Source organism: Nasonia vitripennis (genome assembly GCF_009193385.2).
Source record: "Nasonia vitripennis strain AsymCx chromosome 5 unlocalized genomic scaffold, Nvit_psr_1.1 chr5_random0003, whole genome shotgun sequence".
In the NCBI taxonomy this organism is placed as follows: Eukaryota; Metazoa; Arthropoda; class Insecta; order Hymenoptera; family Pteromalidae; genus Nasonia; species Nasonia vitripennis.
In genome coordinates this window covers 877,887-892,161 of record NW_022279653.1, presented here as the reverse complement: position 1 = coordinate 892,161, position 14,275 = coordinate 877,887, and the positions used below count along the sequence as shown (strand labels likewise).

Below are 14,275 nucleotides of genomic sequence, written 5' to 3'. Positions count from 1 at the left end.
CGTTGTCCGTCCAGCAACGATGGGATGCTGTGAGGACGAAAAAACTATGTAGGAAGTGCTTGCGAACGCACGAAGGCAAATGCGAATCCCGCAATTGCAAAAAATGCGACAAGGATCACAATACGCTCTTGCACGAGGAACGAAAGACAGATTCCTCAGGCAAGAAGCCGTGACTAGGCGTAGGAGTCCTTAGCACCGTGTCCAGGGCTCTCCAGTCTCAGCTCATGATGAGTGCTGTTGTTTTGATTAGAGATGCCGATGGGGCGTACATAGAGGCTCGCGCGCTCCTGGACACGTGTGCAAATGCGAACTTTATGACCGCGGATTTAGCTAAACGATTGCGTCTCCCTACTAGGCCTTGCTCGATTCCGATCGGAGCAATTAACGACGTGCGAACTACCACGAAACATTGCGTCGATGCCCAATTTAAAGCGTTACATTCGGACTTTAATAAGCGTTTAACTTTCCTCACCGTTCCCAACATAACTAGCGTCACTCCGGAGGAACCGTTTCCTCGCGATTCGATCAGGCTACCCAAGAACATCAGGTTAGCGGACCCTCAATTCCATCTCCCTCGACAAGTCGACATTTTAATTGGTTCTGGAGCAACGTTGTCCATGCTTTCTATAGGTCAAGTTAACTTGTCTAGGGAAGGAAGCGAGTTATATCTTCAGAAGACTCAGCTAGGATGGGTGATCGTTGGTGGTATTGACACCGACAAGATTTCAACGGTGTCGTGTCATCTTTCTCAGTTAGAAAAGCAGCTGGTTCAATTTTGGTCTCTGGAAAAATGCTCCAGTCCGGTTGAGCAGGCTGACGACAGGTTAGAATGCGAGAAGTGGTATGTCGACACCACGGTTCGACTGTCTGACGGACGGTACATGGTGAGATTGCCGTTTCGGAAAAAGGACCCGGTACTAGGGGACTCGAGGGCGCAAGTTCTCAAGCGGTTCCGGGGATTGGAACGGCGATGCAGCCGTTCGTCCGGCATGATGGAAGAATTCAGTCGTGTCTTTCAGGAATATCTCGATTTGGGTCATATGTCTTTGGTGGTCGACGAGAATGACTCGGAATATTATCTTCCATTCTTGATTGTCGTTAAGATTTTGAGCCTTACTACCAAGTTTCGAGTCGTTTTCGACGCATCCGCTAAGTCGTCGTTAGGTGTGTCTTTAAACGATCTGTTGTACGTTGGACCTACGATTCAGGACAAACTTTACGTTCATCTGGTAAGGTTTCGATCGCATAGGTACGTTCTCACTGCTGATATTGAAAAGATGTATCGGCAGATACTTATCCATCCCGAGGATCGCCGATACCAACGCATTTTCTGGTATCGCGACGGGAAACTACAGGTGTACGAGTTGAACACAGTTACGTTTGGCGTATCTTCTGCTCCATATTTAGCGATTCGAACTATTCATAGGCTCGCGAACGACGAAAGCGCGCAATACCCCCGAGCGGCCGAGATTCTCAAGAGGGATATGTATGTAGATGATCTGCTGACAGGCTCAGATTCTTTAGATGAGATTTTGAAGGCGCGTGATGAGATAATCACCGTCTTAAAGCATGGTGGATTTAACATCCGGCAATGGGCTTCTAACCATAACCATGCATTAGATAATTTAGATGAGAAGGTTCTGAGCTTGGCACCAGATGGCGAGGACGCGGTTTTAAAAACATTAGGCGTTTCCTGGGCCTCTAAACGCGACGAATTGGCTATCGTAGTCAAGCCCGTAGAAATCCCCCCTAACGTAACTAAACGCGTAATCTTGTCGGAGATTGCGAAGATTTTCGACCCAGTAGGTTTAGTAGGACCGGTAGGTTTGCACGCGAAGTGGATCATGCAGGAATGTTGGAAGGAGAAAGTTTCTTGGGACGAATCAGTTCCACAGAGTTTGTTTACGCTTTGGATGGACTTCGCGAGTCAGTTGTCGTCTCTCTCCAGCGTTTCTGCACCACGCCATGTAGTTTGCGTTAATCCCTCGCGCATAGAAATTCACGGTTTCAGCGATGCGAGCAAAAAGGGCTACGGCGCTTGCCTGTACGCTAGGTCCACCGATAAAGACGAAAAGATCACTGTACGATTGATCTGCTCCAAATCTAGAGTCGCCCCTTTGAAAGAGCAGACTATTCCCCGTTTAGAATTATGCGGAGCCGTGATCCTTGTAAGACTTCTTTTAGAAACTCTTCCAGCTTTAGAATTTTCCATTGACCGGATCGTTTTATGGTCCGATTCCACTATAGTCTTACATTGGTTACGGAAATCCCCGCAAGATTTGAAGCTATTCGAAGCTAATAGAGTACGCGAAATTCAAGAATTAGGAGAGCGCGCCAGTTGGCGATACGTCCCTACCCAACACAACCCAGCTGACGCTTTATCCCGCGGGCAACTCCCGAAAGAATTCCTGCGAAACGAAACGTGGTTTACCGGGCCTACCTGGCTACGGCAAACGGAGGCTTCATGGCCCGCGAACATCGTCGAATCGTCTCCGGATATACCCGGATTGAAAAAAGGAGTCTGTCTCTTCGTCGACAGTGCTAAGGATCGCATGTTCCTATCGCGTTTTTCTAATCACCGCATGATGCTTAATATCGTTGCAATATGCTTACGATGGCTTCCTTCGGGCCGACAGTACCGAGGAGAACCCATCACGGTCGCGGAGAAACGCGATGCTGAAACCCGCGTGTTTCGAAGCATTCAGCAGGACGCGTTTTCCGATTCAATTGCATGCTTGACGAAGGGTATTCAGGTGAAGGGGTCGCATATTGCGGCACTTAACCCGTGTTTGGACGCGAATGGAGTTGTACGTGTGGGAGGACGTCTGAAGAATGCAGATATCCCTATAGCTAGTAAACACCCCATACTATTGCCTTCAAGGAATCATGTCACGGACTTGATCATCCGTGAAGCTCACGAGTCGAACTACCACTCCGGTGTTCAAAGCACTCTTTTCTATTTGCGACAACGTTTTTGGTTGATTGACGCAAAAAATCAGGTTCGTCATGTCATCCGCGAGTGTGTCACGTGTATTAGGCACAAGCCCCCTCCAATTCACTGCAAGATGGCAGATCTCCCGACCGCTAGGGTCACCGAATCTCACGTTTTTTCTCACGTAGGCGTAGATTTCTTTGGTCCCCTTTCCATTAAAGAGAAAAAGCGATATAATCGTACAGCCCTCAAGGCGTATGGGTGCGTTTTCGTATGCATGGCCACAAAAGCGGTGACCATAGAGATAACCAGCGATTTGACCACCGAAGGTTTCCTAGGCGCGTTCGCTAGATTCGTAGGACGTAGAGGTATTCCCCAGCATGTATACTCCGACAACGGGACCAATTTCGTTGGGGCCAACAACCAGCTTAGGGAACTTTTCGCACTCCTCAATTCAGAAGAGTTCAAATCTAAGGTGAATGCCAAAGCTCTTTCGTTAGATATTCAATGGCATTTTAACCCGCCCTTATCTCCGCATTTTGGTGGTTTATGGGAGGCCGCGGTAAAATCATTTAAGCATCATCTCAAACGCGTAGTGGGTGGGCAACTTCTCACATTTGAAGAGCTCTATACTCTCGTGATAGAGATAGAAGCAATTTTAAATTCTCGACCCCTCTGGTCAATCTCTGCCGACCCCAATGACCCAATAGCGTTAACCCCAGCTCATATTCTGATAGGTAGGCCTATTACAGTTCTGCCAAGCGCTGATTTAACATCTATTCCAGATAATCGACTGTCCATTTGGAAGTTCATCACCAAAGCCCGACAGGACTTCTGGAAGCGGTGGCATTTGGAATATCTCCACGAGCTCCAGCAGCGTCAAAAATGGCATGACTCTACTGGAGAACTACGGAAAGGAATGGTCGTCATCCTCATCGATAAAAATCAGCCTTGTACGCAGTGGCAGCTGGCAGTCGTTCAAGAGGTGCACCCGGGAACCGACGGACTCGCTCGAGTCGCCACCGTTAGAACTTCACGAGGGACTCTGAAGCGGAACATCACTCAGCTGTGCCCTCTTCCCACGTCTTCAACGGAAGAAGCTGAATGAATTATATATATTTACACTCACATACATACACACTCAATCACATGTACAACCGTCGAATGTACACCCTCTCGAACGATGATTTCGTTTGCTCGTGTTACTCGCAACGGGGGGAGAATGTTCCGTCGAGACCCGAGGTGTAAGTTCCGCCGTGAAAACGGTGTCGAGCGAACTCAGCGAGGTCGACGTAGAGCATGTGGCTCCATCTCCCGTGCTCGAGTTGAACAAGCGGAGTCGCGACTTGCCGCGCTCGCCGGCAGCGCCGCCGGCCTCGTGTCGCGCGCGGCCGGACGAGCGCCGAGTCAGTTGACGATAAGACGCCAAGCTTGACAGCTCGTGCAGTCAAACTAGCGAACGATCGAACGACACTTTGGCTCTTGCGAATTCGTCCGTACTTCCATCGAGTGTTTCTGGTGCTGGTGCTTGTGCTACTCTCTCTCTCTCTCTCTATCTCTCTCTCTCATTCTCTCTAAATCTCTCTCCTTCGTCTCTTTCGCTGCCTGCTACTCGCGTTCGGCTCGCGCCCGGTTCCGCGAATCGTATCTCGCGCGCGTCGAAACGTGCAAGTCGGTAGAACTGCGCTACCGACTTGAGTCTGTGGAACTGCGCCGCTGACACGAAGCGAAGATTCTCTCTGAGAATCGCACGAACACGACACACATTCTTCTTTTTCTTCGCAGCTTGTAAAATATTCGAGAGGGGTTTTATGCCTCACGGCTTTCCCCTCTCAATTTGAGCGCGATTAAATACTTTCGATTTTCGCTCAATCGACTTCTTTATTTCTCCCACACCTCACTCCTTGCGAACTCGAACACACACAAAAAAAAGCGGGAATATTCGCCTCAGAATATTTCGCGCGCGACAATTCATAAGCCATCAATTACTTAAAGAATTATTAAGGTTCTTCATCATATATTGAGATGTATTATATCAAACCATCATATTATAAAGTAGCCTTAATGTAGAATGTTTTAATTATAATAAGTACACGATGTAATAGATGAAACAAATATGATATATATTAATGAAGTTGAAAAAAAAAAAATATATATATATATATATATTTATATCGGTTAAAAATAATGTAACAGTCAAATAAAAATCATTTACTCCAATTAAATTCGAAAAATAATGCATTCTATGTCTACTCATCTTAAGTGATTTATGCACTTCTAAATAGTTGATAATTTGCCTTCTTGATACCTATACATATCTAAATCTTTGATTTCAATAATAAAAAAATTAACAGTTTAACAATAATTATAATTATTGTTTAAAGAAAAAAAATGAGTTAAACAAATTATTCTTTGTGCGGATTCGAACCCGGAAATCTTTAAAAATAATGAGATCGCTTAAGAGTACAATTAGCTGCCAACAGGCAGCTCTGCTACTCGGACCTGGCGATCTCCGTCGGAGAAAGCTTGCCATTTTGAAAGCATGGAGTTTGGTCTCCTTCTCTCTTAGGGGTATCACACGTAAAAAGGAGTAGCGAGGAATAGCAGCTGACAGCCAATCAGAAGTAAGCGTTAAACGGACTCATTCCTTCCTGTTCTCTCCCCACCACCTCAATAAGGAACAAGTCCGTTTAACGCTTACTTCTGATTGGCTGTCACCTGCTATTCCTCGCTATTCCTTTTTACGTGTGATACCCCTTACTCCCTGTTCGATAGTAATCGCTATCTCCTTTTTGTAGATGAACCTGTGCAAATTCGGTTTTGCCTAATTAAATAGTCAAGGAGAAATAAAATCTCTGATAACATGAAATATAAGTATCAAACTTACATTTTTATTTTTATATTGTATTGTAATTTAAAAATACTTAATGTCTGTACTGTAGATACAATTAAATCCTGTGAAATTAGAATGAAAAATGGAGAGTGCATTTCTAAATATGAAAGATATAATTCACATATTACTCAAAAAAGGTTCGAAATTTCATCTGGTTGAAAATACTTTTTTAGTAAATTAAACTATATCATATAATAGAATTTTATTTTTTATATCATATGAAAAATAATAACGAGATATTTTATATTTGAAACAGATACCTTTTTTATGACATTAATCCAGCTGAAGGATTTAACCTTAGGAGAGATGTTTACATCAGAGTTGCAATGTTTGTAAAGGAACTGATAGAAGATGATGCATTATATCAATGGAACTTAGTATTACCTCCGTGGGGTAGATAATATTTGTTGTAAATTTAATATTTTGATTTGATATTTATTATTGTCAAGGAAATGTGCACCTTTCCCAGCCATTTTGGTTAAATTATTAATTTTATTATTAGTGATTAAATTAAAATAATAATTAAAAATTTTAATTTTTGTATAGATTGTTTTATGAGATAACATCTTTTGTAAATAATTATAATATTTTATGCAATAATTTTTCAGGTAAAAAATATTCTGAGATCTTATATATCATTCATAATAAGATTTTGCATAGATCTTATAAAAATCTCATTAAGGTATCATTTTATATTTTTATATAGGGTGAGCTGAAAGTTGCTCTTACCAAACTTACATGTTGTAATTAATTACATGTCAATAATTGTCCAAATTTGGAACTAATACTAAATTGACAAGAAACGTTCTTGTTCAATATAATCACATTGGTGTATGATTTCAAAATCTTAATTTTGTAAAAATTATGAATGTATCAATAGTGCAAACGTATATATTTCTATTAAAATATTGTTGCAGTTTATTGTGTTAGTTTTTTCTCTCAATATGTTATAATCATTACCAAAATTACTTAATAAAATCATTTTAATCTACATAATTATTGATTAGTAAACTAAAAAAAATCAGAATATCACTAACCTGAATTGAAATAAAAAGTATATGGTTCAGTTGAATTTCTGTACAAATGTTTCCATACGTTCTTGTACAATCACATGGATTGGTGTTAAAATTTAGACACATTGTGCGTTATCATATGTCATTCTACGCTGTTGTACTAAATCATATGGAATTTAACAAAAATGTGCTTAAAAGTAATGATAAAGTATCAAGTGAAAAACAGATTTCCATGAAAATGAACTTTATTAATTCAAATACAGCAAAACCTTAAGAAATCCCGTTTAAATTACTGTATGATATTGTATATTTTAATAAGTTTTCATATATTTAGGTACGTTTGCATACATTTTAATACCTTTGCGTAAGATTTGGCACATTTTTTAACTATTTGGTATGTTTGGGTATGTTCAGCAGATCATTCTAGTTTATTGTAAAAGAATATTTTTTTAAAGCATACACAAAGTCGTATTTTTTTTCATAATCAAGTACGTTCTTGTACGATTACGTAAGATTTGGCATGTCATTGTACGTTTTCGTATGCTTCTGTACAATTCCTTACACTCCCGTGAGCTTTTGCATGATTGTGCATAAAACATGCACAATCACACAGATTGTATATGAACATACAAAAACATCAAACTATGTGCTTAGTTGTGGATAACTTACTTCACCATACACTATTCTATATTATTCTGCGTTGAAGTGCTTGAGATTTTTTCTATCTAAGAAGGCATGTACTATAAGTATTATGCATAAAATAATATATAGAGAAAAAAGAAGGGAATTTTACGTAGCATTTTCTTTAGGGTAAAAAGTATTTAAATTTAGATTTGAAGTCTTCTAGGTTATGAAGTTTTTGGATTTGGATTTGAAGTCTCAGCAGTTAGATGGACCTTTTTCTTTTTTTTCTTATATCTCTTACTAAAAATAACTCTGCAGCTGAACCTGCAGCCTTGCATGCTTATTTAAGTACAGAGAGAGAATGAACTAGCAATAAAAGCATGGGTGCAGTGCATACAAAAAAAGCCTCATGCGTGGTTGCCATTGTCTCGTGTATGTTTTGCATAAGCCCTAGTAGAAATGGATTTTGTGCCAAAGTGTGCTGAAGTATGCCAAAGTGTGCCAAAGTGTACCAAAGTGTGCCAAAGCATTCAAAAACCTGTTTATTTTGTTCACAAGAAGCATGCATTTAAGTTCAGGTATTATTGCTTAGGGGTATCACACGTAAAAAGGAATAGCGAGGAATAGCAGCTGACAGCCAATCAGAAGCAATCTTGAAACGGACTCATTCCTTCATGTTCTCTCCCCACCACCTCAATAAGGAACAACTCTGTTTAACGCTTACTTCTGATTGGCTGTCAGCTGCTATTCCTCGCTATTCCTTTTTACATGTGATAACCCTTAGTGTGTTTCATGCAATACCCCAAGTTTGTTTTCCCTGTGTATACTTTCTGTATAACACATGTATTTTAGTTTTACCTTTTGCAAAATTTCTGCATCATCTCTTGTGGTGTAAATTTTTCGCACCTGCAGTTTAACTGGATTTCAGTTTTAGACATGAATAGTATAACATGCATTAAAATTGAAAAGAATATATACCCTTCTGAAAAAAGGCAGATGACAATCAGCTGATGATCTGCCGATAATCGTGTCAAAACGTCAGCTGATTATCAGGTTATATCAGCTTAATATTTTTATTTAAGCTAATAGTTACAAATATGTGTTTATATGAGATAAAATGCTAATAATATAATCAGCTGATTATCAGGCGATAATCATCAAACAATTTTTAACCTTCAGTATATTTTTTCAAAGTTGTTTTGAATTAATAAAATTTATAAAATTCACATAATGAGGGCCAATACGATTTTACCACCCAGATGATAACAACAAAACACTAGCTGTGAGCTACAAAATTTTTATTTTTTATTAGATTGATTTAAACAAAAAATTTTTCCAATTTTGAAGCGATTGACTACATTGTTTTAGAGATATAAGAAATAAAAAAATTTTCAAAAAAAATTGAAACCTTGATATCTTAAGAACCATAGGGGTTTGAAAGCTGCGCAATGAACTTAGCCAAAATACATAAAATACGTACTTCTTCCCAAAATCTCAAGTGCAATAAAGCCTTTTTACGTCTGTAACTAAGGCACAAAAAAAAACTCATTTTTTTCAGTTTTCGATTTATTATTGAAAAAATAAGTAGTCAAATCATTTAAAATTTGAATGGGATATAGTTTGACACATGACCCACCGACATGATTTTTTTCGTGAGGTTATAATGTTTAGTTTTAGAGATATGAATTTAAAAAAAAATCACCTTTTTCATTTTATCTGCCGAACAAAGCGGTCGATCCCGAGGACCAAACAAGAAAAAGTAGATAATTTTATTCTCTTTCAAATGCATTTTAGCTGAATTCTTTATAACAATGGGATGATAGAAAAAAATGCAAAATAGTGTTTTTTAAAAATCAAAAAATTGCCGATAGAAGTTTTGATGAAACTCCAAATTTTACTATCACAAAGCTTCCTCTAGGAGGAGCAAAAAAATTTCTTACCAAGATTTGAACCCAGAACCTTGGCGTGAAAATCTAATGGGCTACTACTGAGCAATTTGCTCTCTGAAGGTTTATGTATAAAAGCAATACATATATACAGGGTGAGTCATTTTAATCTTTAATCTCAATTATCTCGTTGGCAAAGCATGCCAGCGAAAAAAGTTTCGGTTAAAAGTTTTAGGATTTTTCCCTGGCTATCTGATGATGACCTTGACAATGTCATTGAGCGTGACCTTCAAGGTCATTTGAAGGTCAAGTCGATTTTTTCAAATAGAAACCCCAACTTTTGGCACCAGAAATGGAAAGAGCGGGAAATTTTACGTTTGAATATGACGTTGCCTTGACCTTGAATTCAATGGTCAAGGTCATTGGTCATGCCGATAACAGTACAACTGGTTAGCTGAACTCGAATGCATTCAAGGAGAAAATGTTTTCAGTTTTCTCCCCGGCTGACGAATGGTCATCTTGACCCTGTCGTTAAACAGGATCTTCAAGGGCATTTCAAGGTCAAGTTGATTTTTTGAAATGGAAACCCCTACTTTTAGCCCCATAAATGAAAAGAGAGTGACATGCGTTCAAAAAGGAAAAATTTTTCAATATTTCCAGAAATTTTCAATATTTTCTAAAATTTTCGTAATTTTTTCAGTTTTCAAAAATTTTCAAAGTCATTCCATTATTTTGTATTAGTGTCAATTTTCAAAATTCTTGATGTAGTTAAGTCATTCCATTATTTTGTATTAGTGTCAATTTTTGAGAGTGAACTACTCTTAACAGTTATGTAGATAGCAATTTAGTGCAGAAAAGCTTAATCGTGTTTTTTACTTCTTGTAAATCGATAATTATTATTGAAAAAAATCTGTTTCCCTGTTTACTGGTCTGTAACAAATTATTTTGATTTTGATCATGGCTGATTATGGTCCCAACGAAATCGTTGATATGATCATGATTTTGGGATAAAGTCGAAATAATTATGCAGCAGCTGCCAGACTTTATGCTGAACGCTATCCCAATAGGAGACACCCAAGTAATGTTACTATTCAAACCTTAACTTAGAGAGCTCGAAATGCTTTTGTTCGTCAACGCCGTCTTCATGAATACGACGAAAACGATCCTCGTGTTATTACCATTCTAGCGATTATTCATCTTGATCCTCACATTAGTACTCGACAAATAGAAAGAGAAATAGGTATACCTCAATCAACAGCATCCCGAATATTGAGAGCGAGAAGATATCATCCTTATCACATAACATTAACACAACAGTTAACTCCAAATGATATGATTTTGCGAGTAAGTTTTTGTCGATGGGCAATACGAATGATTCAACAAGATCAAGACTTTTTCAGGCACGTTCTTTTTTCAGATGAATCAACATTCAGAAACACTGGAGAATTGAATAGACATAATTGCCATTATTGGTCAGATGAAAATCCTCATTGGTTCAGGCCCATAGACAATCAACACCTCTGGAGTGTTATGGTCTGGTGTGGAATCATCAATGGCTATTTGATTGGTCCTTATTTCTTTGAAGAGAACGTGAATGGGGTAAACTTTTTGAGATTACTTCGAGACATTTTACCTGAATTACTAGAAAATGTAGACCTAGCCACAAAGCTAAGAATGTGGATCCAATTAGATGGAGCACCACCACATTATGCACGCATTGTTCGTGATTATTTAAACACCCGCTACAATGGCAGGTGGATTGGGCGAGGTGGCCCAGTTGCCTGGCCCCCTCGTTCACCTGATTTAACCCCTCCCGATTTTTACTTATGGGGATATCTTAAGAATGTTGTTTATGCTCAACGGCCAACAACGCGAGATAATATGATCGAACGCATTCGTACAGCTTGTGCAGCAATCCCTCGAGATGTTCTACTTAGAACCATAAGACAATTCAGAGCTCGACTTGATCTTTACATCCAACAAAACGGCGGTAATTTCGAACAATTAATCAATGGTTAACTCCAGTTAACATTCCATAAAAATACCAAAAAAATAACAAAAAGGGAAAAAACAAAAAAAAAACAAATACAAAAAAAAACAAATACAAAAAAATACAAAAAAAAAAATAAAACAAAAAATGGGATGCTAAATCCTTTTGACAACCTCCTCGATGGTGCATCCTGGGTTCGGCTGATGTCAAAGGTAATTTCCGCACAAAAGATGATTTGTTTCCAAAATCACATGTTCGAACGTAAAATTTCCCGCTCTTTCCATTTCTGGTGCCAAAAGTAGGGGTTTCTATTTGAAAAAATCGACTTGACCTTCAAATGACCTTGAAGGTCATGCTCAATGACATTGTCAAGGTCATCATCAGATAGCCAGGGAAAAATCCTAAAACTTTTACCCCAAACTTTTTTCGCTGGCATGCTTTGCCAACGACATAATTGCGATTAAAGATTAAAATGACTCACCCTGTATATAGATTTTCATTTTTATCATTCTTTCTCATACAAATAAATTTTCTCTTTGAAATAGAAATAAATAATAGAAATAAATTTATTGTTATTAAAAAAGTAATTAATTATAATTCCATTAATTAATTTTATGATGGGATTTTTTATAATTTTCAAGCTGATCAATATAAGCAGTTATGATTTTAATAACAATAAATATATTTTTATTTCAAAGAGAAAATTTATTTGTACGAAAAAGAATGATAAAAATGAAAATCTATATGTACGTATTGCTTTTATACATAAACCTTCGAAGAGAAAAAATGGCTCAGTTAGTAGCGCATTGGATTGTAACGCCAAGGTTCTGGGTTAAAATCTTGGTTGGATTAATGAGAAACTACTTCGCGAATCTCTCAGTAGTTCCCAATAAATACTTGAACAAATACACTGTATATAACTGCACCGAAATAATTGACATGGCTCAAACGGGCTACCTCCCTCCTCAAGCCTTCATGTACTTTGACAGTAGAGGGTGCATCCAAAACGATACCAACGTACCAATATTATACCATTAATCCCGTCACCAATCAAATAAAACCATAACTTTTGATCCTAATAAACCATCACTTAAATACTCTACCACAATGCCTGCCATAGATAATAAAATTAATCATAAAACTAACAAAAAATATTATTGGTTACTCCCTAGTGGAAATAATTGGGTGTGCCAAAGTGTGCCAAAGTATGCTAACGTGTGTCAAAGTGTGTCAAAGTGTGCCAAAGTGTGCCATACTGTGCCAAAGTGTTCAAATTCGGAAATTTGTTGTACTTTGGCATACTTTGGCACACTTTGACACACAATCCATTTCCACTAGGGGTTGACGATGGGAAATTCCACGATGAAGTTCGCCGAAGAAGAGTGAGAATAGTCCACTAATCTTAGATATTAGGACTGCTGTGCCGGCCCACGGTCTGACGTCACACTTACTCGCTATAAAGCGATATAGTATGTACGGCTTTTCTTTGTGTAAAACCAAAGTTTTTCCAAATAATGTAATAACCATATACTGTTAGAACTCTGGACGGCTTAGTCCATACCGACAACCCATAGTGTACTCTTAGCTTTAAAAATTTATTGTCCAAATGCGTATATGCGTGCATTTTGTATTTGCGTACTCCTCATACCGATTTGGTTTTTTTAATTATTTGTTTGCACTATTGCATATCCACATATTGTAACCTTTAAGCAAATAAATTTCTAATTTTTATTTCTCAAAATTTTTACCCTTGCTTAATTGGCCTGTACATTTTTGATGGCATAATTTGGAGGTGCTACCCATGTTTTTTACATATTGTATGAACAAACGCAGGTAAAAAACTTGGTCAGCTACAGTCAGGGACTTTAGCTAAGGACGGAGACTGATCTTTATGTGCTTGGGCTTCGTGTATATACATCAAAATAAATAAATTTGATTCGTCCATTAAGTTGAATTAGATTCGATTAATGTTACAAGTTTTTATAATATATGCATAGGCAATGAAAAATAAGTCATTCTGATTTGTTTCAGAATTGTTCACGCACATTCCATATGCCTTATAAAGTTGCATTTGAAAATCGCGCAGTGCTACCACTACAAAATTGCGTCTAGGATACGACGTTCTCGGAATCGCCGCCACGATACGACTTTATTCCACTCAGCCATCGATATAATCTGCAAGTCATCATTATTAGGACAAGTGAAAATGGCTAAGGGAGTAAGATAATGGATTGTGAAGTTGAAGAACAGGGTTCAAATTTCGGTTAGGGCAGTTTTTTTTTTCATTTTTCTGCGGTCAATTTGTTTGGATTAGCATCAACAAATATATTTCTCGTAATTGTCTGGTAAAATCAAAATTATTTATTTTAATTAAAACAAGTACTTCGATTTTATAAGATGATTTCTGACGTGATTTTTAACGTGAGAAATCACGCCAAATAGTCACGTAATAAATCACGTGAGCATTCTAGTGATCTGTCACGTAATTATTCGTGTAATAAATCACGTGATTTTTCGCGCTAGTGAAAACTGCGAAATCATGCTATACTGTGCCAGTCTGTGCCAAACTGTGCCACACTGTGCTGCATATGTACCAATTCGAACATTTAGTAATAGCTTGGTACAGTATGGCACAGTGTGGCACAGTATGCCACATTTATGCAAGATTTGCAATATTTTAACAAAAATTTGTGATTAAGTCGATAATTGTTAAAAAATAAAAGGAATTGATTGGTGATAAAATTATCCATCGTTGCCTGACTTAAACTTTCGATCATCGCCAATGAATTGTAATAAAGTTTTTTTGGAGTTGGATCTTCAAAATCATCATCAAAATTGTTTGGAGCTGTTAATGCCGTGACCATTTTTCGTTTAATATCCACTGAGATGTCTTTATCTAAGAAAGCAATGGCACTTGTTTCTGGAGCTAGATACCAG

At 38.1% G+C, this 14,275-nt stretch overlaps 2 protein-coding genes across 2 annotated transcripts; both read left to right on the top strand.

Moving 5' to 3' along the window:
* Nucleotides 1–227: 227 nt before the first annotated feature.
* Nucleotides 228–4,816, top strand: LOC116417810. The gene has a single exon (XM_031932873.2). It carries the CDS (start codon nt 228–230, stop codon nt 4,038–4,040), a length of 3,813 nt encoding a protein of 1,270 aa, XP_031788733.1. The 3' UTR covers nt 4,041–4,816.
* Nucleotides 4,817–5,696: 880 nt separating this feature from the next.
* Nucleotides 5,697–13,416, top strand: LOC100678305. Its single transcript, XM_031932889.2, has 3 exons — nt 5,697–5,962; nt 6,082–6,218; nt 13,370–13,416. The coding sequence occupies exons 1-3, from the start codon at nt 5,796–5,798 to the stop codon at nt 13,399–13,401; spliced, it is 336 nt and encodes a 111-aa protein (XP_031788749.1). The 5' UTR covers nt 5,697–5,795; the 3' UTR covers nt 13,402–13,416.
* The last annotated feature ends 859 nt before the right edge of the window (nt 13,417–14,275 follow it).

What these genes read in the sequence shown, in the direction of transcription:
- LOC116417810 (XM_031932873.2), top strand. Translation starts at nt 228, where the DNA reads ATGAGTGCTGTTGTTTTGATTAGAGATGCCGATGGGGCGTACATAGAG.
- LOC100678305 (XM_031932889.2), top strand. Translation starts at nt 5,796, where the DNA reads ATGAAATATAAGTATCAAACTTACATTTTTATTTTTATATTGTATTGT. An exon ending in TCACATATTACTCAAAAAAG is followed by an intron (nt 5,963 to 6,081) that starts GTTCGAAATTTC and finishes TATTTGAAACAG; the next exon opens with ATACCTTTTTTATGACATTA. An exon ending in CTTAGTATTACCTCCGTGGG is followed by an intron (nt 6,219 to 13,369) that starts GTAGATAATATT and finishes GATTTGTTTCAG; the next exon opens with AATTGTTCACGCACATTCCA.